General features: G+C 50.1%; 1 protein-coding gene across 1 annotated transcript; it reads left to right on the top strand.

Moving 5' to 3' along the window:
* The first annotated feature begins 346 nt into the window (after positions 1 to 346).
* On the top strand, positions 347 to 11,733 carry AQP4 (aquaporin 4). The gene is made up of 5 exons (XM_036419410.2): positions 347 to 503; positions 3,937 to 4,351; positions 6,672 to 6,836; positions 7,545 to 7,625; positions 11,258 to 11,733. Exons 1-5 carry the CDS (start codon positions 466 to 468, stop codon positions 11,534 to 11,536), a joined length of 978 nt encoding a protein of 325 aa, XP_036275303.1. The 5' UTR covers positions 347 to 465; the 3' UTR covers positions 11,537 to 11,733.
* Positions 11,734 to 21,380: the final 9,647 nt, after the last annotated feature.

Below are 21,380 nucleotides of genomic sequence, written 5' to 3'. Positions count from 1 at the left end.
GACCCCGATGCAGACAGACCTGCGGGACCTTTGGCTCCGTGTGCTCTTCTCAGACCAGACACTTCCTGTCCCTGCCAGCGGCTACTGCGCTGCGGCCTCTCCCTTCATCTCACAGCCCGCCCGGTGGTGCCCACCCCCTTCTCAGAGTTGCCCAGTTTCAACTGCAGACAAACAACCGACCCCTTCTTTGGAGGCCGGGGGAGAGCGCAGACAAGATTTGGGGGAGCCTCAGTCATCCAACGGCCAGCTAAGGAGCAGCGTCAGCGTGCTTGTTCCTGAGCGCCCTGTCCGGGGATGGGGCGGGAGAGGCATGCCCCGCGCAAATGGCACTGAGTGACTGCCACATGGCACAGGTCCCCCTGCGCTGCCAGCCCAATCAGGCCCGCGGCCGTAATCTGACTCCGGCCTGGTGACGGGCGGGCGGGCGGGCGGGCGGGCCAGAGCCGCACTCGGCGGGGGGAAGGCATGAGCGACAGAGCCGGACCGGCAGCCGGGCGGTGGTGGTGAGTCCTGCTCCGCCTGCCTGCGGGGACCTTGCGGGCCGGCAGGTGGGAGTGGGCTGCTTTGTGGGGGCCGGTGCCTGCCCTGCAGGACCGGGGAGGGAGCCGGGAGCGGGCTGACGGCTGAGGGCTGAGCCCTGGGGTGCTGGCGGGCGGGGGAGGGCTGCGGGGAAGGGGTGCGCCTTGGAGACCTGGGGCCGCAGGGAGTGGGACCTGGAGGTGGGGCTGCCGAAAGCATTTTCCATCAAAACATGACCACTCGGGGCTCGGCCGCCAGCAGCAGGTCAGCCGGGAGTTCCCGAAAGAGAAACGCACCCCTTTCCCTGCCATGGGGCCCCCCAAGAGCCCCTTTCCCTGCCATGGGGCCCCCCAATGAGCCCCTTTCCCTGCCATGGAGCCCCCCAATGAGCCCCTTTCCCTGCCATGGGGCCCCCCAATGAGCCCCTTTCCCTGCCATGGTGCGCCCCAATGAGCCCCTTTCCCTGCCATGGGGCCCCCCAATGAGCCCCTTTCCCTGCCATGGGGCCCCCCAATGAGCCCCTTTCCCTGCCATGGTGCGCCCCAATGAGCCCCTTTCCCTGCCATGGAGCCCCCCAATGAGCCCCTTTCCTGCCATAGAGCCCCCCAATGAGCCCCTTTCCCTGCCATGGGGCGCCCCAGCGAGCCCCTTTCTCTGGGGCAAAGGGAGCGAAACAAATGGTGTCGCCCCATTTCAGGGTATGGGGGGGGACGGACTCTGAGGGCCACAGGAGGGCCGCTGGGAGCTGCTGAGGCCCAGTCTGCGTGCGCTGCCAGGGGACTCCGGGGAGGGGAGCAGACTCGGGGGCTCCCCAAAGAAGCCAGAGGCTCCCTAAGGCGTTAGTTTCTCTGTTGGTTTTCGTGGGTATTTTTTTCTGATGAAAATTTAAAGCTGAAGGAGCAACTGGGTTTCTGAAATCAGGTATCTGGAGAGGTGGACGGATGCCCGAGGGAGGGGAAGGGAGAGGGGCTGAGGGATGGGCAGGGAGAGGGGCTGAGGGATGGAAGGGAGAGGGGCTGAGGGATGGGCAGGGAGAGGGGCTGAGGGATGGAAGGGAGAGGGGCTGAGGGATGGGCAGGGAGAGGGGCTGAGGGATGGAAGGGAGAGGGGCTGAGAGATGGGCAGGGAGAGGGGCTAAGGGATGGAAGGGAGAGGGGCTGAGGGATGGGCAGGGAGAGGGGCTGAGGGATGGAAGGGAGAGGGGCTGAGGGATGGGCAGGGAGAGGGGCTGAGGGATGGAAGGGAGAGGGGCTGAGAGATGGGCAGGGAGAGGGGCTAAGGGATGGAAGGGAGAGGGGCTGAGGGATGGAAGGGAGAGGGGCTGAGGGATGGAAGGGAGAGGGCTGAGGGAGGGGAAGGGAGAGGGGCTGAAGGATGGAAGGGAGAGGGGCTGAGGGATGGAAGGGAGAGGGGCTGAGGGATGGGCAGGGAGAGGGGCTGAGGGATGGAAGGGAGAGGGGCTGAGGGAGGGGAAGGGAGAGGGGCTGAGGGATGGGCAGGGAGAGGGGCTGAGGGATGGAAGGGAGAGGGGCTGAGGGAGGGGAAGGGAGAGGGTCTGAGGGACGAGCAGGGAGAGAGAACAGGAGCTGGGGAAGGTGATGGAAGAGGGGTGCAGTGAGGGGTGGGGGGCGGCCTCTCCCAGGCCTGCCTCCAGGTGACCCGTGGCCGTGGCTGCTAAAGGGGACTGCCCACTGGCTCCTGGGCTTCCTCTTTCCCACAGACTCCGGCCACGGAGGGAGGAGCGCAGGTGCCAGCCCCGTGCCGGCTGCCTGAGCCCAGAGGCCCCTCCCTCTGCCCCTGTGTGAGCTGCCTGCCTCTCCCTGGGGAACCAGTAATGTCTCTCCCAGGGCGCCTCCTGCCCGCGTTCCCAGGCTGCTTTGTCCCAGTTTTCTCCGCCTCCGGAGTGTGCAGTCCGGGCCTCCCCGCGGGGTTTTGCAATTAGGATTCACTCAGAGGACTCACTGGGCAGTGGGCTGGCCCTCCCCCGGGGCCTCCTGGGCTTGGGCAGGAAATGGGGGTCTCTTTCCATGTCAGACCAGAGGCTGAGTGGAGCTCCTGAAAGTCAAGGCTGAGTTCCCCTGGCCTTTGGCTCCGGGGGACCCCAGTGTGGAGGTGTGTGTGGAGGGGTGTGTGGGGGATGGGGGTGTGTGTGAGGGGTGTAAGGGGGTGTGGAGGTGTGTTGGGGGTGTGGGGGGTGGAGGAGGTGTGTGGGGGGGTGGGGGGGGGGGGGGGGTGGTGGGGGGTGTGGGGGGGGGTTGGGGGGTGGGGGGGGTGTGGGGGTGTGTGTGGGGGGGTGTGGGGGGTGTGGGTGTGTGTGGGGGGGGTGGGTGTTGCTGAGGGGTGGTGTGTGGTGGGGGGTGTGTTTGGGGGGTTATGTGGGGGGTGTGGGGGGATGTGGTGTTTGAGGGGTTGTAGGGGGGTGTGGGAGGTGTGTGTGGGTGTGTGGGGGGTGTGGGGGGTGTGTGTGGGGTGTGTGGGGGTGTGGGGGGTGGGGGGTGTGTGTGGGGGTGTGTGTGGGGGGGGGGGGTGGGGGGGTGGGGGGGTGGTGGGGGTGGGGGGGGGGGGGGTGGGGGGGGGGGGGTGGGGGGGGGGGGGGGGGGGGTGGGGGGGGTGTGGGGGTGGTGTGGGTGGGGGGGGGTGTGGGGGGGTGGGGGGGTGTGTGTGGGGGGGGGGGGTGGGGGGGTATATGGCGGATGGGGGTGGAGGGGGTGGTGTGAGTGGGGGGGGCTGGGGGGTGTGTGGGGGGTATGTGGGGTGTGTGAGGGTAGGGGGGATGGGGGGTGGTCGAGGGGTCGTGAGGGGCGGTGTGTGTGGGGGGAGGTGTGTGTTGGGTGGGGGGTATGTGGGGGGGTGTGGGGGTATGTGGGTGTGTAGGTGTGAGGAGGGGTGTGAGGGGAGGAGGGGTGGTGTGTGGTGGGGGGTGTGTTTGGGGGGTTATGTGGGGGGTGTGGGGGGATGTGGTGTTTGAGGGGTTGTAGGGGGGTGTGGAGGTGTGTGTGGGTGTGTGTGTGGGGGGTGGAGGGGTGTGTGTGGGGGGGGGGGTGGGGGGGTGTGTGGGGGTGTGTGTGGGGGTGTGGGGGGTGGGGGGGTGGGGGGGTGGGGGGGTGTGTGGGGGGGTGTGTGGGGGGGTGGGGGGGGTGGGGGGGTGGGGGGTGTGTGTGGGGGGTGTGGGGGTGTGTGTGGAGGTGTGTGTGGGGGTGTGTGTGGGGGTGTGTGTGGAGGTGTGTGTGGGGGTATGTGTGGAGGTGTGGGGGGGGTGAGGGTGTGGGTGTGTGGGGGGGGGCTGTCTGGGAAGCAGTCTTTGGGGCATGTGGGTGACCCGGGGGCTCCCCGCCGTGGAGCAGGCCCGCGGGCCGGGGCCCCCTGAGCCCCGAACCAGGGTGCTAGCTGCTGACACCCGTCTCCTCTGCTCCCCAGCAAGTGCGGGCCTCGGTGCGGGAGCCAGGGCGCCATGACGGCCTTCCGCGGGGTGTGGACCCAGGCCTTCTGGAAGGCGGTCACGGCCGAGTTCCTGGCCATGCTCATCTTCGTGCTGCTCAGCCTGGGCTCCACCGTCAACTGGGGCGGCGCCGAGCAGCCGCTGCCCGTGGACATGGTGCTCATCTCGCTGTGCTTCGGCCTGAGCATCGCCACCATGGTGCAGTGCTTCGGCCACATCAGCGGCGGCCACATCAACCCCGCCGTCACCGTGGCCATGGTGTGCACCCGCAAGATGAGCCTGGCCAAGTCCGTCTTCTACATCGCGGCCCAGTGCCTGGGGGCCATCCTGGGGGCCGGCATCCTCTACCTCGTCACCCCGCCCAGCGTGGTGGGCGGCCTGGGCGTCACCACGGTAGCCTCTTCAGCTCTTAGCGTTGTCTCGTTGGTTTGTTAATTTTTATTGTGGAAAATATTACATGTGTCCAGGCCCCCCTCCCGTGACCCCCTCCAGCTCGCCCCTACCCCCACCCCAGGCCTTCAGCACCCTATCGTCTGTGTCCATGGGCCATGCATATCTGCACACATGGTCTTCGGTTGATTACCTCCCACCCACCCACCCACCCTCCCTGCCTCCCCTCTGAGATTCCACACTCTGTTCCATGCTTCCATGTCTCTGGATCCACTCTGCTCATCTGTTTATTTTGTTCATGAGACTCCACATATGAGTGAGATCACGTGATACTTGTCTTTCTCTGCCTGGCTTATTTCACTTAGCATGACGCTTTCCAGGTCCGTGCATGCTGTCTCAGGGGTAAGAGATCCTTCTTTTTCATTGCTGCATAGTATTACATGGTGAAAATGTACGCCGTCCGCTCTTATTTTTAAACTAGGACTTCAGCTTCTTGTGGACTCTATTCAATAACACCCTGGAGGCCTGAGAGACCTTCCTAAAATAGCTAATTTATTCTCAGGGCATATCTGGTGATTCTTGATGAACTTGAAAACTGTCTTGGTGGCACAAAAATGGTGTTGGTTTTTCCCTTTCTCTCTCCCACCCCAGTGACTACACCAACTATACATTTAGCATAAAATACTTTTATTATCATTACTAGAGGCCTGGTGCACGAATTTGTGCACAGGTGAGGTCGTGGAGGGGATACAGGAGGTTGGTCAGCCAGCCCCACCCCAGATCGAGGTGGAGGGGTGGAGGGGGTGCCAGTCAGGGGCCGGACCAGCTGAGGGAAGGGGCCATGGAGGTTGGTCGGCTGGCCCCACCCCTGATCGGACTGGTTGGCTGGCCACAGTAAACATCATAGCAACCGGTCATTCTGGATGTTCCAGTCACTTAGGCTTTTATATATATAGATTTGTTGGTTCACTAGCAGAAGAAACAATTAGTTTCTTCCTATATTTGTGAAATTTTAAATGATCTAGTTAAGGATCACACTTAAAAAAAGTACATTGGCATTTGAACCTAACTTGGCTCTCAGCTGATTAGGATTATCATTTGTTAGCTCATCACCAGAGTTGATTTAAAACACACACACACAGTATAAATTTTAATTGAAATAATATATATGAATTAATTTAAATCTAATTAATGTATTTAATCATTTCCTTATAAAATTATAAGACTCTCAAGAAACTCTTTTATAAATTAAGTAGAGCAGTGGCACGTTTCACTTCCCTTGTTGAAACCCCTGCTTGGTCATTGTAAGAGGATTAATTACCTGTGATTGCCCAGAATGAGTGGGGATTGGTGCCTTCTTTTTGGGGGGACAGGAGCAGCGTCTCAGTTGTGAGTGGAGTAGAAGATGCAGCCATCAGTCGTTTATTTTATTACAGTTTCCATTCAATATTCTTTCGTATTTGTTTCAGGTGGACAGCGTGATAGTTAGACAATCATGTACTTTACAGAGTGGTTCCCCCTTGTGTTTCAAGTACCCACCTGGCACCTTACATAGTTATTACAACACTAGAGACCCGATGCATGAAATCTGTGCAAGAGGCTCTCGGCCCTCGCAGCCCCAGCTTTGTCCGGAAGGTCATCCAAAAGGATGTCTGGAAGGTCATTAAGCTGTCTAGTCTAATTAGCATATTACACTTTTATTATTATAGACTAGAGGCCTGGTGCATGAAATTCATGCATTGGTGGGGGAAGGGGTCCCTCAGCCCAGCCTGCACACTCTCCAATCCAGGACCAGAGTTGGGAACTGGCCTAAACCAGCAGTCAGACATCCCTCTTGCATTCCAGGACTGCTGGCTCCTAACTGCTCACCTGACTGCCTACCTGATCATCCCTAACCACTCTGCCTGCCTGCCTGGTGCCCCTAACTGCTCCCCTGCTGACCTGATCACCCCAACCACCTCTGCCTCAACCCTCACCACTGTGGCTTTGTCCAGAAGGACATCCAGAAGATGTCTGGTCTTTTATTAGTATAGATTACTGACTCTATTCCCTGTGTTGTCATTTAGATCTCTGTGACTTTTCAGAAACTAACAATTTATGCTTCTTAATCCATTCACCTTCTCACCTAGTCCCTACCCCCTCCACTGTCAACCATCAGTCTGTTCTCTTCTCTGTGTCTCTGAGATGTTTCTATTTTGTTCTGTAGAGTCTGCATATAAGTGAAATTATATGCCCACCATTGCTTTCAAACGGATGAAATGCTGTGTCGCCATAGGAAATGTATTCTTGCTTCAGCTCAGACTGAGGATTCTTCTCTTCCTAGGTCCATGGGAATCTCACTGCAGGCCACGGTCTCCTGGTGGAGCTGATCATCACATTCCAGTTGGTGTTTACTATTTTTGCCAGCTGTGACTCCAAACGGACTGATGTCACTGGCTCCATCGCTTTAGCAATTGGATTCTCTGTTGCAATTGGACATTTATTTGCAGTAAGTTTCCAAGTCCATTTGAATAATTGATCCATTTCATTTAGCCTCGCCCTAGAGCTGGCCTGAAAACGTGGTGTTTTACAGCTGGAGTCCTTTCACTGCAGCCATGCCGGTCCCTTCCTGGGGATTACTTTACCAGCTTTCCCACGAGGATGGTGATATGGTAGCGAGCATCTTTTTTTTTTATGTCTCTATTATAAACTTTTTATTTAACATAAATTCCTTATAAAAGTTTAAAATTTATTTGCTATACATTTTTGCAAAAGATGTCCATCTGCTCTATCCTGTTTTCAGTTGCATCTACATTTATTATACAGATCAGAGACTAAAAATAAGTCATAATTGGAAGTGAGCTAAAAATGAGGAAAAATATGCTTCTTAGGATTGTAGTATTACCAGAAATATTTATAAAAGACTCACTAATCCACTTTGTACTGTAGCTTGGGATTCAGAATAATACATACACTGGCCAAAAGGATTTACTTAAGAAAAGGATGTGTTCATCACAGTTTAACTTACAAGCATACACAGATGATCTCAGGTGTTACACATCTGAAAAAACATGTACCTTTACCATTTAAATATTTCTTATTTTCATATCTTGACGGCTCTCGGGTAGCATTGCAAATGGTAGCAAACCTCACGGAAAGAGACCCCTCAGGAGGCCTGTGTCAGCAGAGTCTGAAGTTGGTTTATTTCTCCCCGCAGATCAATTACACCGGTGCCAGCATGAACCCCGCCCGATCCTTCGGACCCGCAGTCATCATGGGAAATTGGGAAAACCACTGGGTAACTATCACGTTGAGGACAGTTACCCATGGAGCTCGGACTTTTTTCATTATTTTTCTCACTGGTTTCTCCTACTTCCTCCCAACCTTGACCTCCTACTGATTACATTTTTCATAAGAGAGACTAGCACAGATCCGTTGCAAAACATCTCATCTCATATCTGCCCTGAGCCTCGGTAATAGTCTTTTTTTTTTTTAAGCACTGCTCTGGGCACTGTATCTGACAGACTCCAGCAGAATACATTGCCCACGGAGGTTGCCTGTGTGGAACCAGTTAAAATCAGGACAGTGGAGAGGAGATGGTTTTTAAATAATTGAAAGTAAAGCCTTCCTGGCAATAAGAGGAAATACACTTGCAGAAAGAAGATGAAGGAGAAAAAAAGAATGAAATGTTTAAAAGCACTGCCCATAGCAAAAATAGTTATCTTTTTTGTTTACGAAAGCATGAACCCAATTAATAGCCTGCACGTTGGAAGCATCTGAACGCAGATGGCGAGGAGTGAATGGTGCAAATGTTTACGCTGTGATCGCCGGAGCCACAGCGGGGAAATAACTGATTTTCCGAAAAGGCCTGCCTGCAGCCTCCCGCCTCTCCTACCTACTGATGCACTGGCCGTGCTTCTGGAGAGAGGGGTGCCTGTTCTTAACTCACCCCCAACTCCATTTCAATTGCTTCTTCCAAAAAGGAGTTTTCATTCCTTAGCTGAGTAATGTAGCAGCATTGATGGCCACTCACACGCTAACTTACAATAAGCAATATAAATATGAGACAGAAGCCACCTCCCATGGGGCTGGCGTTTATTGTCACTTACATGTTGTGAGTGCTAGTTTGCAATGTTTAGTTTATGAACATAAAGAATGTCACCTGTGTGTCAGTCTCGGGCACGGAGTGGTCACTGGCCCAGCCACACCGTTCAGCCACAGCAAACACTGCAAATGAGAAGCAATGGCAGCCCAGGGTGAGCATTGAGTCCTAAAATCCGCACCTGGTGTTTACAGAAATCCACCCCATTGACGACTCAAAGCAGGAGTCAGGACCGAGACAGGCCACGACTTTTCAACAATACGACCCATCGGACTGGTTATTTTGCCACTGATATTTCTAAATGTGTGCCTCGACAAAATGGCCACAGCAACAGGAACGGAAATGTTTTTATGGGCAGTATATAGATCTTATGAAAACGACACAACTTTCAGTTCAACCTAACCTATTAAATTCAAACTTTTTTTTACAATTAAAATTTAGGAACAACTTTTAGTTCAATTTATGAGGACTTTAAAATGCAGGTGAAAATATGTTTTTATTCATTACTTGTTAGGTGTGATAAACTAGAGATAATTTAAAGAGAATCAAAGTTTCTTCCTGTTATTTTATAACAAACCTACTCCTACTGAAAGTGAATGTTCAATGGTGTGTGAAATTTAGAACTAAATTAAAGTATATCTGCAGATAAATAGATGATAGATAGATAGATAGATAGATATAGATGATAGATAGACTAGAAATAACACCCAAATAATAATGACATTATTTTAGTTTTCTTTTTTATACTTTTCTGTATTTTTAAGAATAAAGTTATTTTCCTTTATAGTTTTTACAATGTACTTTAAGACTTTGTTTTGAAATAGCCTTTGGAATTCAGATCTGTTCGTTTTTAGCACATGCAGCTCGATGCCTTGCTCATAGGTGCTCAGGGGGAAGGGTGGTGATTGTGTAGCATTCTGTCTCCCTGTGGGACTTGTAGCTGGTGGAGTGAATCTAGCCAAGGAGATCTGACTGAAGGAACAAAGAGTAAAGACTGTCTGCGGAGGGCTCCTCTGAAAGGGCCTGGAGAGGGAAGCTCGCACATGGTGTCTTTCATGTTGGATATGGGAGACGTGGTTCTTGTAACCACTCCGCCCTGCTCCCCTGTTCAGTATACATGTTCAGTTTTAGCTCCAAGCTTGAATTCTCTTTAGATTTTGCAGGGAGGGTGCTGATTTTAATTTTCAGAGAGTGTTGGAAGCTTGAATCATTCTTACTTTTTTCTTTTTCTTTTTTTTTCAAATGAGAAGACTGTACGGAGGAAAGTGATGTAATAGCTCAAAAGAGTGGTTTGCATGCACACAGGCCTGGAATCCCAGCTCAGGGGGTTGCTAGGCATGAGCTCTGAAGCAAGCCTCTTCCCCTCTCGGAGAGGCGGTGTTCTTACTGATCAAACGGAAGTTCTAATTACACCCGGCTCAGAGAGTGATGCTGCGGTTAAGTGAGTGCATGTGAGGAAAGTATTAAGAACAGCTGGCTCGGAGGAAGTGCCCAGTAAATGGGGTTTCTGTTGCCCACGTGAATTAATCTTTAAAAAACAAACAAACATTTTTTAATATGTCTTTATTGGTTTCAGAGAAGAAGAAAGGGAGAGAGAAATAGAAGCAGCAATGATGAGAGAAAATCATTGATCGCCTGCCTCCTCCACTCCCCCTATTGGGGATCGAGCCTGCACCCTGGGCATGTGCCGTTGGCCGGAAGGAATTGAACCTGGGACCCTTCAGTCCTCAGGCCAACGCTCTATCCACTGAGCCACACCAGCTAGGGCAGCCCACGTGAATCTCTGGAATGAATGGCTGATTGTCCACAGCCTACATATGCGCTACAGCCAATGTTGACATTTATCCCAAACTCAAAATTTAATTTATTCCAGACACGGAAGTGATGCGATACAAGCTTTCGTTTACTGAGTTAACATCGCTGAGGCCTTGCTCGCTCATCCTCAGACAGCCAGCACCGTGGACGCAGTGCAGGGCTCTCCTCCCGGTCACCGCGGGCAGGAAGGGCGAGCGAGAGCTCTGCAGGAGAGTAGCGGAGGAGCCAGGAGGCGTTCAGTTAAATCACATCACATGTTAGAGCGGGAAAGCACGTGGCACACACGGAGATGACTTACTGGGATGGCCAGCCTAGACGCGAGCATCTTAAATCGCCTGGGAAACACGGAATGCGCAGGTTACTGTGCCACTGGAACTGCTCAGTATCTACAAGCACGTGATTAAATTTCAGTCCGTTTCCATTTAATCCCGCACCCGGTGATGTGTGTGTTGTAATAATCCCTGCTCTGTCGGTGAGGAATTGAGGGTTAGGAAGTGAAGTCGCTGATGCAGACACTCACGAAGCTGAGCTGAGCGGGGAGCTGAGAGCCTTCTTCACACTGTGCTGACAGCAGGAGCTCCCGGTGGGAGACTGTGCATGACTGTGAGAAGCTGAGGAGCCTGTGAGATGGCATCAAGAACACGAGCAAAGCACTCACAGACCTTTTTCTGTGTTAGCTGCGAGTTCTTATGTCCATTCATACGCAGGCCCACCAAAGAGGGCTACCTGTCCTTCAGTGGTCATCAGAACACGGAAAGCAAGTCGTTGATGAAAGGAAAAGAGAAAGCAGTCTTTTCTTATTTTCTGCTCAAATGTCATTTAACGATGGGTCTCTGACGTGGATTTGGTGTATTTTTCTTTATTCTGTCCAGCTCCTCTCTTTTTCATACAATTCATTCCCTGTGACCCGCACATGACCCTCTCTTAACTTAAGCCAGCTAATTTCTACCTGTGGGAGTCGTTCACGGGATGGTTTTTCTCTGAGTTCTCTAACTCCTCCCTCTCCTCCCCAGATCTACTGGGTTGGACCAATCATCGGAGCGGTCCTAGCTGGCGGCCTGTACGAGTACGTCTTCTGCCCGGACGTGGAACTCAAGCGTCGCCTCAAAGAAGCCTTCAGCAAGGCGGCCCAGCAGACCAAGGGGAGCTACATGGAGGTGGAGGACAACCGCAGCCAGGTGGAGGCCGAGGACTTGATCCTCAAGCCTGGCGTGGTGCACGTGATCGACATGGACCGGGCCGAGGAGAAGAAGGGCAAGGACCCTTCGGGGGAAGTGCTGTCCTCGGTATGACTAGAAGCTGGCACTGGAAGCAGACCCTCGTCCTCGGAGCTGCCCCCGGAGGTCCTCCCACCCATCAAGGAGACGGACTTGTTGTAAAGTAGGCCTGTGTCCTGTCATCTCACTCAGACTAGCTAACAAGCACTTCATTCTTGGCTAAGGAGGAATGGAAGAAACCAATTGGGAATTCCAATCTAAAAAAAAAATAATAATAATAATATTTTAAAAGTATCCCCAAAGCAACTATGCATCTAGAGCATCTAGTTGCCACTCATTAGTAACCAATTTCAAGTGCATATCAGGACCTGGTTAAGTCTCGCCTGACAGAAAATGTAGGCAAACAGATCCTCTTATTCCTCCTCGACCAGGAGATTGGTGCCATCACTTCTCATTGGAGCATTTATTGTTCCATTAAATCAAGTTGGTCAGGGGCAGAGCCCAGAGGGTCACAGAGCCAGGCGCACTCAGAGAGGCTATTGCTATGAGCGGTCCCTTGCTTACAAACTACGTCAGCAAAAGGGTACACCCACAAGGGCCATTGCCAATGGGTTATTTCCATCTATATTCCTAATAACGAACTTTAACCCAAACTCCAATTCATAATGTTCCTTCCTCCTCTTCATGCCTACGATAATGTGAACTAAAACCCAGAAATGGGAAGAATGTTCAGAAACCCTATATATGAGTTAGCTCTACCCAGCAAACATCCAGAGAGTAAGAGACATCTATTGAGATTCAGGACAAGCCAATTCATGAGGTCTCACGAGGGTGGGAGGGAAGAACCATCATAGGGAAACCACGGGAACGGGGAATCTGAATTCTGGCATCGGACAGGCGTTCTGTTTTCAGTGCACAGCCTCAACTCCATTACGTGGGGATGACAGGCTAAGCTTTTAACCTCTTAACGACTTTGCTTATATTTTTTAATTTATTGGCAAAACTAGGGGTTTTGTTCATTTGTAACTTTGGTTATCTATAGATAAACATTAGCTGAGACATATTTTTGATAACAAGAACTTAATAGGTGAGTTTGGGCTTTTTGTTGACTAGTAAGCTCTGTCCAACAAGAAGGTGTGAGCTGGCCCTGCCTAGTCCTGCCCTCTGATGCTGACTCACTTCTCATGGGGTGAGCTGACTGTGGCCACTGCGGGGCAATGGTATTTAATGAGGGAAAACGCATGCGAGACGAGGAACAGCGTGGCTGAGAAATAAAAGGGCGAGGCCATCAGAGCATCCTGTGTTCGAAGCTGAGCAGGTGGCCAGTCTTTCATTAGGAGGGAGACTGTACATAACCCAACACGTTTTCTAAGTATTTTCCTTACTGACTTGTTAATTTGTCAAAATGGTTTGTCTGTTCCTGTACGGCTTTGCCTTCCTGTCAGTAGAATGATCTCTGCTGCCCCAGTTTCTATCACCTTCGCTGGGCGGCCCAGCCCTTCCCTTAGACAGCGCTGCACAGCGCGCTTCTCCTGAGCAAAAGCCGGTCGTGAAGCAAAAGCCGATCGCTGCAGAGAACGGCTTGTAATCAGCTGATAGTCGAGGGCTGTCTGCTCTCGCACAGTTCCAGCTGGGCGCCGTCTCAGCGCTGAGTCTGTGGCCGGGAGATATGGACCACTAGGCACCCTGATTCTCTTTGGTGCCAGGAACGTGGCACGTGACGTGCAAGGATCCCAGGCAGTCATCACCCCATCGCTGTGCCAGGAGGCCACTGGAACCTTGTAAATATATTTGTATTGACGTCAGAGAAGCAGGGAGGAGAGGGAGAAACATCAATGATAAGAGAGAATCCTTGATTAGCTGCCTCCTGCACGCCCCCTTCTGGGGATCGAGCTCACAACAGGGTATGTGCCCTCATTGGAAAAGAACCAGGCATAGATCCATGCTCAGCCGCTGAGCCACGCCGCTGGCCACTGGCAAGTTTTCCCAGCAGGTGCCAAACCCAGCCCCCTTTCTCAGGGGTGTGGCCAACCCCCGCTCCGAGGGTGGTGCAGGCTGCTTCCTGTGGGGGGGAGCATCTACAGGAACCAGATGCAATGCTGAGGATGCTTCACACCAGCCTTTTACATGTGTGTATGATATACACTGAAGACTTAAAGCCGGTGGTGGTTCCATTCGGAAGATCATTTGCAAGCATCTCAGTTCAAAAGCAGGCTCAGGAGGACAAGCGAAGCACATCCCTCAGCCTCTGCAGCGCACGGGCTCAGATCCCTTCACTCGGCCATGTTTTACCTCCTCCCCACTCACTTCCCTGAGAGCGTCCAGTGCGTTGGTGCTGAGACAAAGCACACACGATGTCCTTGTACTTCGTTTCCCAGCAGCTAACAGAGTGGCTGGCACATAGTAGGTATTCAGAACACGTGTTCGTTCATGAAAACATATACATGTCATTTGGGATTTGGGAGTATGAATAATATTCTCTTAATCTTTATTTTGTTCTAGATTTAATAAAAGCATGATTTCAAGGACTAGTAGCGGAAGGCCCTATAACTGTAAACACCATAAAATGTATTTTTGCAGTCCACCTTTTTCCCTGCACGTGGGACAGCGTGGCTTGCGTCTCACTCACGGCTGTGCCCGGAAAAGGAGTGAGATGGTGCCTTCCTAATGGCCCTGCCGCAGCAGGGTCTGTGCCTCTGGGGGGCGCCAGAGCCTCCCGGCGCAGGAGGAGGAGACGGGCTTCTCCCTCACTCCCTTCTTGTTAACGAAGGGCCTCGCTGCTCCCAGGAGAGCCCCTGACAGGGACCCAGAGAAGAGACCAGAGCGGAGGCACGGGGAGGACATGAATGAATTATACCGGCCTGGAAGCGATGCAGAGAGGTACAGCAGCCGCCCCCACTGTGCAAGATGGCCCCACCCTGCACGTGGGCTCGTTTATCAGAGCGTTCTGGGGGCGGGGGAGGGGGGAGTGGTCATTTGTTTAAGTGTTCGGAGCGGAGGCCCAGAATCTGGAATGAGTGTTTTCATCGGTGAAGAACAGCGTTTCCTTCCAGGACTCCTAAAGGCTCACCCGGAAGGAGGATTCGCTGGGACCACAGGAGCTGCCTACCGTTAAGATTTCTCCACTCTCTGCTTCTGCCGTTTGAGGTTTTTCCTTCATCCTTACACTTCCTAACCTCTGACCACTTCCTGATGCAGTTGAGGGTGCTAGCCAGAGCTACCGCTCCGGCTGGAAGATTTTTACCAGAAGGACAGACACATCTGAATAAAATAGATGGCGTTAAGCTGTCTGATTAATTACTACAGGTCTGACTCTAATATATATATATATATATTCTTCTTGGACCCTGAAACCAGGAGACTCGCTTACTGGTCTAAACTACAAAATGAACAGGAGGATTCCAAAGCAGAGGAGCAAATTCAAAGGCGAACACTGATTCTGGCGAGGCCCTGTATTGCATCCTGTCCCGTCATCCCCACTTGCCGTCATCATTGGACAGAGAAGTCACCTTTGTGACCACTGGAGAGGGCACCGGGGGCTCAAGAGAGCCCCTAACCAATAGCCTCGAAGCCTAAATAAATTCTCCTCATGAGCTCTAGAGAACACGTAAAGAAGAATATTTTAGACCTGATAGTAATAGTAATTCTGTCTCCCATGGTGTGTTGAGAGCATCAGAAGTATGAGGAAGGCGTGGTAACTCTGGAAAGTGCAAAACACATTCTTTGCCACATGTTTGCTCTCTTTGCATGGGATGGTGGTAGGTCACCTCAAAAGAGCAGTAACTTTTGAAGCCCATCATTTTTCCGAACAACCCGGAAGACACTTGATTCAGGGCCCAAAACATGTGGCTGCACACATTCACAAAACAACTATGGCTTATAAAATACATTATCAAATAAATGCTATACAACATGTGGAATAATTGCTTAAGTAAATTTAAGAACCGTTATGGTGTTACCAGGGCGTGTTAAAATTTAAGAGCTAAAAAGTGTACTTAATTTATAGAGCCCATTGGGAGATATTTCTAGATTCTCTTTGGGATTAATTAAATACACAGGCAATTTATGAAAATACATAAACAATAGTTTATCATGTTTATGGCCCAAATCACAAAGAAATTGTAATTCATGATAAACTGGTGAGAATAAACCGAGCATATGGTTATAGGCACAATCATTTATTAACTGAAATGTTATTCCACCGTTTGAGTTAATGTTAAGGAGATTTAAACTGTAATGTCTAATATTTGGGATAATCTATTAAAGTATTAGCACTGTGGTTGATTTCCATGAAGTATGTTGTATCTCATAATACTAAGCTTGTGAAAATAAACGTTTTAATGTTTTAAAAGGTACGCATGGTGCTGGGTGATGTGTGAACATTCATTCACTCATAGAGTATCAGCTCTCATGGCCATGAGTCTAAAAGTGAAGACACACACTGTGACTCAGATGAAGGTGGTGTTGCCAAGCAGATGATCCATCCTCAGGTCCTGCCCATGCAGGTGGATAAGACAGGTGCCCTGAGTACTGGCTTACCCCCTGAGTCCTTGGTTTGAGGGGCTCCTCGATTTTCGAGGCTATAGACCCTCCGGGAAGGATTGGGGACAGTCATTCTTGTGTACAACCCATCAACCAGGAGCAAGTGATGCCTCGGGCCAGGTGGACCTGAGCCTCTCTTACCGCATTCATCATGTTGGAGGACAATCGTATGTGCAGGTCTGTCTTCTCTTCTAGGTTCTAAACGCCTTGAGGGCCAAGACTGGGTATTATTTATTGATCTCCATGAATTATGTTGCATCTCACATGCTTGACATTTCACTTAACAAATGCTCATTTCATGAATGAATAAAGAACTTCAGGGAACATCTTACAGCGACTAGGAAATGCCACACGGTGCTAAACTCTAATCTAGTTGGTTGTGCTGCTATACAGGCACTGGCTATCTATCTGAATTCTTATCATTCCAGTTAGAAGCCTGAAATGAGTTCAGATGCTAAGGAAAAATAAAAGGAACATGCACAAAAAGAATGAAATGCTAACTGGATTTCTAAAATGTACACCTAGGGTGTAGGCAACAAGACATGTTTTCATGGCTACATTTATACGGTGGCCAGATGTTAGATGAAATTTAGCTCAATGAAAATTCCAGTAAGAAAGGTATTTTAACAAGCATGGAAGGCTAGAGATATAAATGTCAGCCTGACTTTAGATAATTATCCTGCTTGGAAAATGTCCAAAACAATACGCCATCTAAATTAATTCTTACTATTTTTTTAGTTTTTCTATCTCTTTACCCCTCAGGCTTAAGAAGACATTGAGGACTCTAAAAGGCTGAGTTGAATTATGCTGCCTTCACGTGTACAGGATTCGCTTGGAAATTATGACACTGATGTTTGTAATCGTTGTGCATAGAACAGTGATGACATAGCTAGTGCTCAATAAATGTGAGGTGGGTGGGTGGGTGGGTGGGTGGGTGGTGGGTGGATGGATGGATAAATGGATGGATGGATGGATGGATGGATGGATGGATGGATGGGTGGGTGGATGGATGGATGGGTGGATGGATGGGTGGGTGGGTGGGTGGGTGGATGGATGGATGGATGGATGGATGGAAGAAGCAGTCCAATCTGGAGGTATTGAGTTAATCTGTGTATAGATGAAAATCATACCCTATATTCCTTCTTCCCTTATAAGAGCAATGGCCACGAATCAGAATGGTAGCAGAGGAATGTGTTATTAGAATAATTATCTATTACAAGTATACATATGGGTCTTTAGGATGTATAAATGTTATTCTCAATCATTTGATCTTGAAGGCTCACTGTGTGATAAACATTACTATCATTCTCATTTCCAAACATGAGGAAACCAAGATTAAGTGAATTACCCAAAACCATACCTAGTGGTAAAGCAAAAGCTGGAACCCACATCCCAATGAATCCCAGTCACCGATGTTATTCCCCTAAACCACACAAAGTTCTCCCTCATCTCTCAACCTAATTTCCCATCAGACATGTTTCCTTAAGTAGCGAGAAATATATATAGCTATACGAGGGGAATCCCTCTTAAAGCACCAACAAGGAGTGACAAATTAGGGGCCACAGGCCTGAGCAAGTGTGACAGACCTGGGGGAGGTCACCAGGAGAGCAGGGCTGCCATGGCTTTCCTCCAGGGAACTTTGGACAATTTAGGGAAATTTTTATTAATTTGTTTGGGAAAACATTATATAAAATCTATTAAGATATGATTCATTTACTAGTGGTCCAGAAAGAGAGTGTTGCCAAGTTTCTGTTAAGATCTTCTGCATTTCAATAATAATAACAACATCTTTCAATGATTGAACACTTAACTCTGCACCAGATGTGCACTTGACACAGTGCACTCGTTTGTCTTAGAAGCTGCACACGGTAGCTACTGCTCTGACCCCCATTTTATAGGTGAAGACACTGAGGTCTCAGAAGGTAAGTAACTTGTTGACAGTCAAAGAGCTGTGAGTGGGAAGGTGGGTGTTGACCCCAGACAGACCGTCCAGGCCACTCCACAGCCAGCCACCGCCTTGTATGGTTTCTCGCCTGTGGTGCCCGGGCTCCACGTGCCCCAGCCTCCATATCTGTTCTTTCCTTGACTTTTCATATCCAGGGGAGATTGCAGTGTGTTTGAACCTCTCTATTTTCCCGACTCAACCTCTGATTATCACTTTGACCACCTTGGAAGGAAGATTTACATATTCAAGTGCAAATGCCACAAAGATAAACCAGCTAAACTTACCAAGTGTTTTTGAAAGGGGCTTTGAACAACGCGTTTTTGGTGAACGGGGGTATTTCAAAAACCCCTCATTCAACAGACCTTCTCCCTTTTACTTCAGCTTTCTCGGTTGGTCTTTCATTTATCAAAGTTGACAAGTTCTCTTTGTCAAATTTGTAATATGTACTTTAATTCTTCTTTACCCATTAATCACCTAATCAATATATATACTTGAATACCTATTTTGTTCAAGGCTATATAAAATGTTTAATAAATTATATTTACTTATTAAATATAATATGTTAATAAGGGAATCAATAAAATGGTGTTTGGCCACAACCAAGCTCATCTATAATGACTTACCCTAGATGAGGCAATAGAGTATTTTTGAGTGGGCCAAGTTATAAAATTGTTAAAATGGCAACCCAACTGCTTTGGGAAGCTGAAGGATAGAAGGACCATGGCCAGTACTTTCCCTTTCCTTCAGCGATGAGAAGAGGCATTTTCATTGACAAAGGAGAACTGAACTCATCGAGCAGCTCCCTGTTTCCGAACTACAGAACTGTAGATCACTTCCCCACTATTTTTACCCAGACTCTCAGAAGATAAAAATCTTAGAACTAGAGAGATGTACAACCTGTGAAATTTAAGTCAATGACTGAAAATCATTTGCTTAAATTTTGGCCTCCCAGAAGAGAAATAAAGGAAAAGAAGGAAAGAGAGAGAGAGGGAGGGAAAAAGGGAGGGAAGGCAATCAGGTGGGGTAGAGGGAGGAAAGGTAGGTCAGAGGGAGGGAGGGAAGGCAGGTGGGTTAGAGGAAGGGTGGGCAGGTGGGTGGGACCCCTCAGTAACAGCAAAGTGAGTGGAGAGGGGCTCCCAGACTCCTGCTCCCACCTAGGCAGGAGCTGTTAAGATGACGGTTTCCCAAATGCAGAGATAGTCCCTGTGCTAAGGCCCGTGCCCTCATCCTACACTGAAATCAGGGCCCAAACAGAACTGTCCTGTGCACTGTCTTCAACAAACGTTTGTCCTCGTAGCAATTTTAATTGTCAAAGTGTCGAGCTAAAGGGAAATTAGGCTCCCTCCATGGGATAAAAGGACACTGAATATTTATTTTCATCAACAAATGCAATATGAAAACAGGGTCTTCCACTTCTCTCCAGAAGGTTGGCCTCTAAAACCTATTTCCTCGCAGAAGAGAAATCATGAGCCTACATTCTCAGCTCCTGGCTCCTGGGAATGGTTCGCCATATGAAGCTGCTGCAGAACTTCAGTGTCAAAACCTATTAAAACTTTGTTGTTCTAAAAGCCCATCTTATGGAAACGGCCTCAGAACCGGAAACCCAGAGGCTGGGATTCCTCCGGGGGCCTGCCGAGAGGCAGGGTTGAGAAGAACTTGGCCTTTCTCGGCTGAAAAAGCGCAGCCCTGTGGTGGTGGTGCATTGTGGCTAAGTCATTCAGACTCTTTGAACTCTAATAAGCAATTCCCATCCAGCAATGATGACATTTTCATTTCATCAAAGTTTAATCATGAGAGTATTGTAATTCTGATTTTCTTCACCTCTGTTCAAATGGCAAGTAATCGTCAGACGTCATTTTAATCTAACCATTACATCCCTTCTTACTAGTTCCCTCTCACATTATTACACCCATTTTGTTCTCTCAAAGGCTTGTCTCTTTTTATTATTATTATTATTATTATTCAATCAGTTTTCACAGAACTTTGTCGCCTACTTACAAATGGCACACTTAAGGCTCCTTTTCAAAAGCGTTGGAGATCGCTAATTAGCAGAATGAGAGATGTTTTCTGGAAACACTGAGAGACACCACAGATGATAAATCCTGACTGTGGAATTGTTTGATGTTGGAAAAGCACTCACTTATCCAAATTCTTGGTTGTTTTAAAAAAAAAAAAATGTTCTTTGTGGCTCCCGGACTGCTGGGCCTGAAATGCACTGAAGCAGGGAGGAGGGTGCAGCTTGTGTGGGTCCTTCACTGACGTTTGAGGAAATGGCTCTGTCTTCCACGAAGTGTCCTGGGAGCTGGGCTGAGAGGTGGAAGTAAGGGCACCCCAGTGGAGGCCGGGAAAGGTGGGTCCTCGGGGATTGAAAGTGAGTCCTGACCCCTACCTCTGAGGATGGGTGGGAAGCCAGCAGCCAAATCTAAGAGGACCATGGGTTGGAGAGAGGACACATGCGGGATCCCCTATGTTTTCTGTGTCAGACCTGTGTTACTGTCAGAATCAGAGGGGGTGAAGGAATGATCCTATCTAATAAAAGGTTAATATGCAAACTGACTGTTACTCAAACACATAAGATGGCCACCCCTGTGTGGTCAAAGATGGCTGCCCCCATGTGGACAAGTTGGCTGGCAGGGGAGGATCAGGTGGGAGGAAACAGGCATGCAGGGGAGGGCAGTTAGGGGTGACCAGGCTGGTAGGGGAGGGCAATTAGGGGCAATCAGACCAGCAGGGGAGCAGTTAGGCATAGATCAGGCTGGAAGGGGAGTGGTTAGAGGTTGATCAGGATGGCAGGCATAAGCTATTAGGGGCAATCAGGAAGGCAGGTGAGAAGTCAGGAGCCAGCAGTCCTGGATTGTGAGAGGGATGTCTGACTGCCCATCGGACATCTCTTGAGGGGTCCTAGATTGGAGAGGGTGCAGGCTGGGCTGAAGGACACATTCACCCCACCCCAACCCACCCACCCCTGTGCATGAATTTCGTGGACCAGGCCTCTAGTATATTTATAGAGACCTAAGAATTGTGAACACTGCAGGGGGTCGAGGAGGACAAGCTTCTCATATTCTCTATTTTCCTCTTTGTTTATTTATCCTGACACTTGCTTATAGTCTAAAAGTAGAAACTTTTGTTGCCAGGCAATTGGTAAGCGCTGTCCACCAGGAACACAAGTCCTGAGACTGGCACAGCTAGGTGAGTCATTCCTGGCATCTTTCTCTCTCTCCCTCCGTCAGTCTCCCTCGGGGCTCCTGCTGCTCGGGGATCGCCCCCCTCGGCCGTAGCGGACACTCCACTCAGAGAACCCGTCGCCCTCGTCATCTCCTCACATGTCAGCGTGGGAAACAAATTCTCCAAACACAAGCGTGGGCCTTCTCACCACCGTGGGCTTCGCTGAGGGCAACCCGCCTGTCGGTTCCGGTGAAGAGCCTGGTACCT

This window comes from Pipistrellus kuhlii, unplaced genomic scaffold (assembly GCF_014108245.1).
Source record: "Pipistrellus kuhlii isolate mPipKuh1 unplaced genomic scaffold, mPipKuh1.p scaffold_m20_p_6, whole genome shotgun sequence".
NCBI classification, from domain to species: Eukaryota; Metazoa; Chordata; class Mammalia; order Chiroptera; family Vespertilionidae; genus Pipistrellus; species Pipistrellus kuhlii.
Note: the sequence above shows the minus strand (reverse complement) of the source record. Positions and strands in the feature narration are given on the sequence as shown.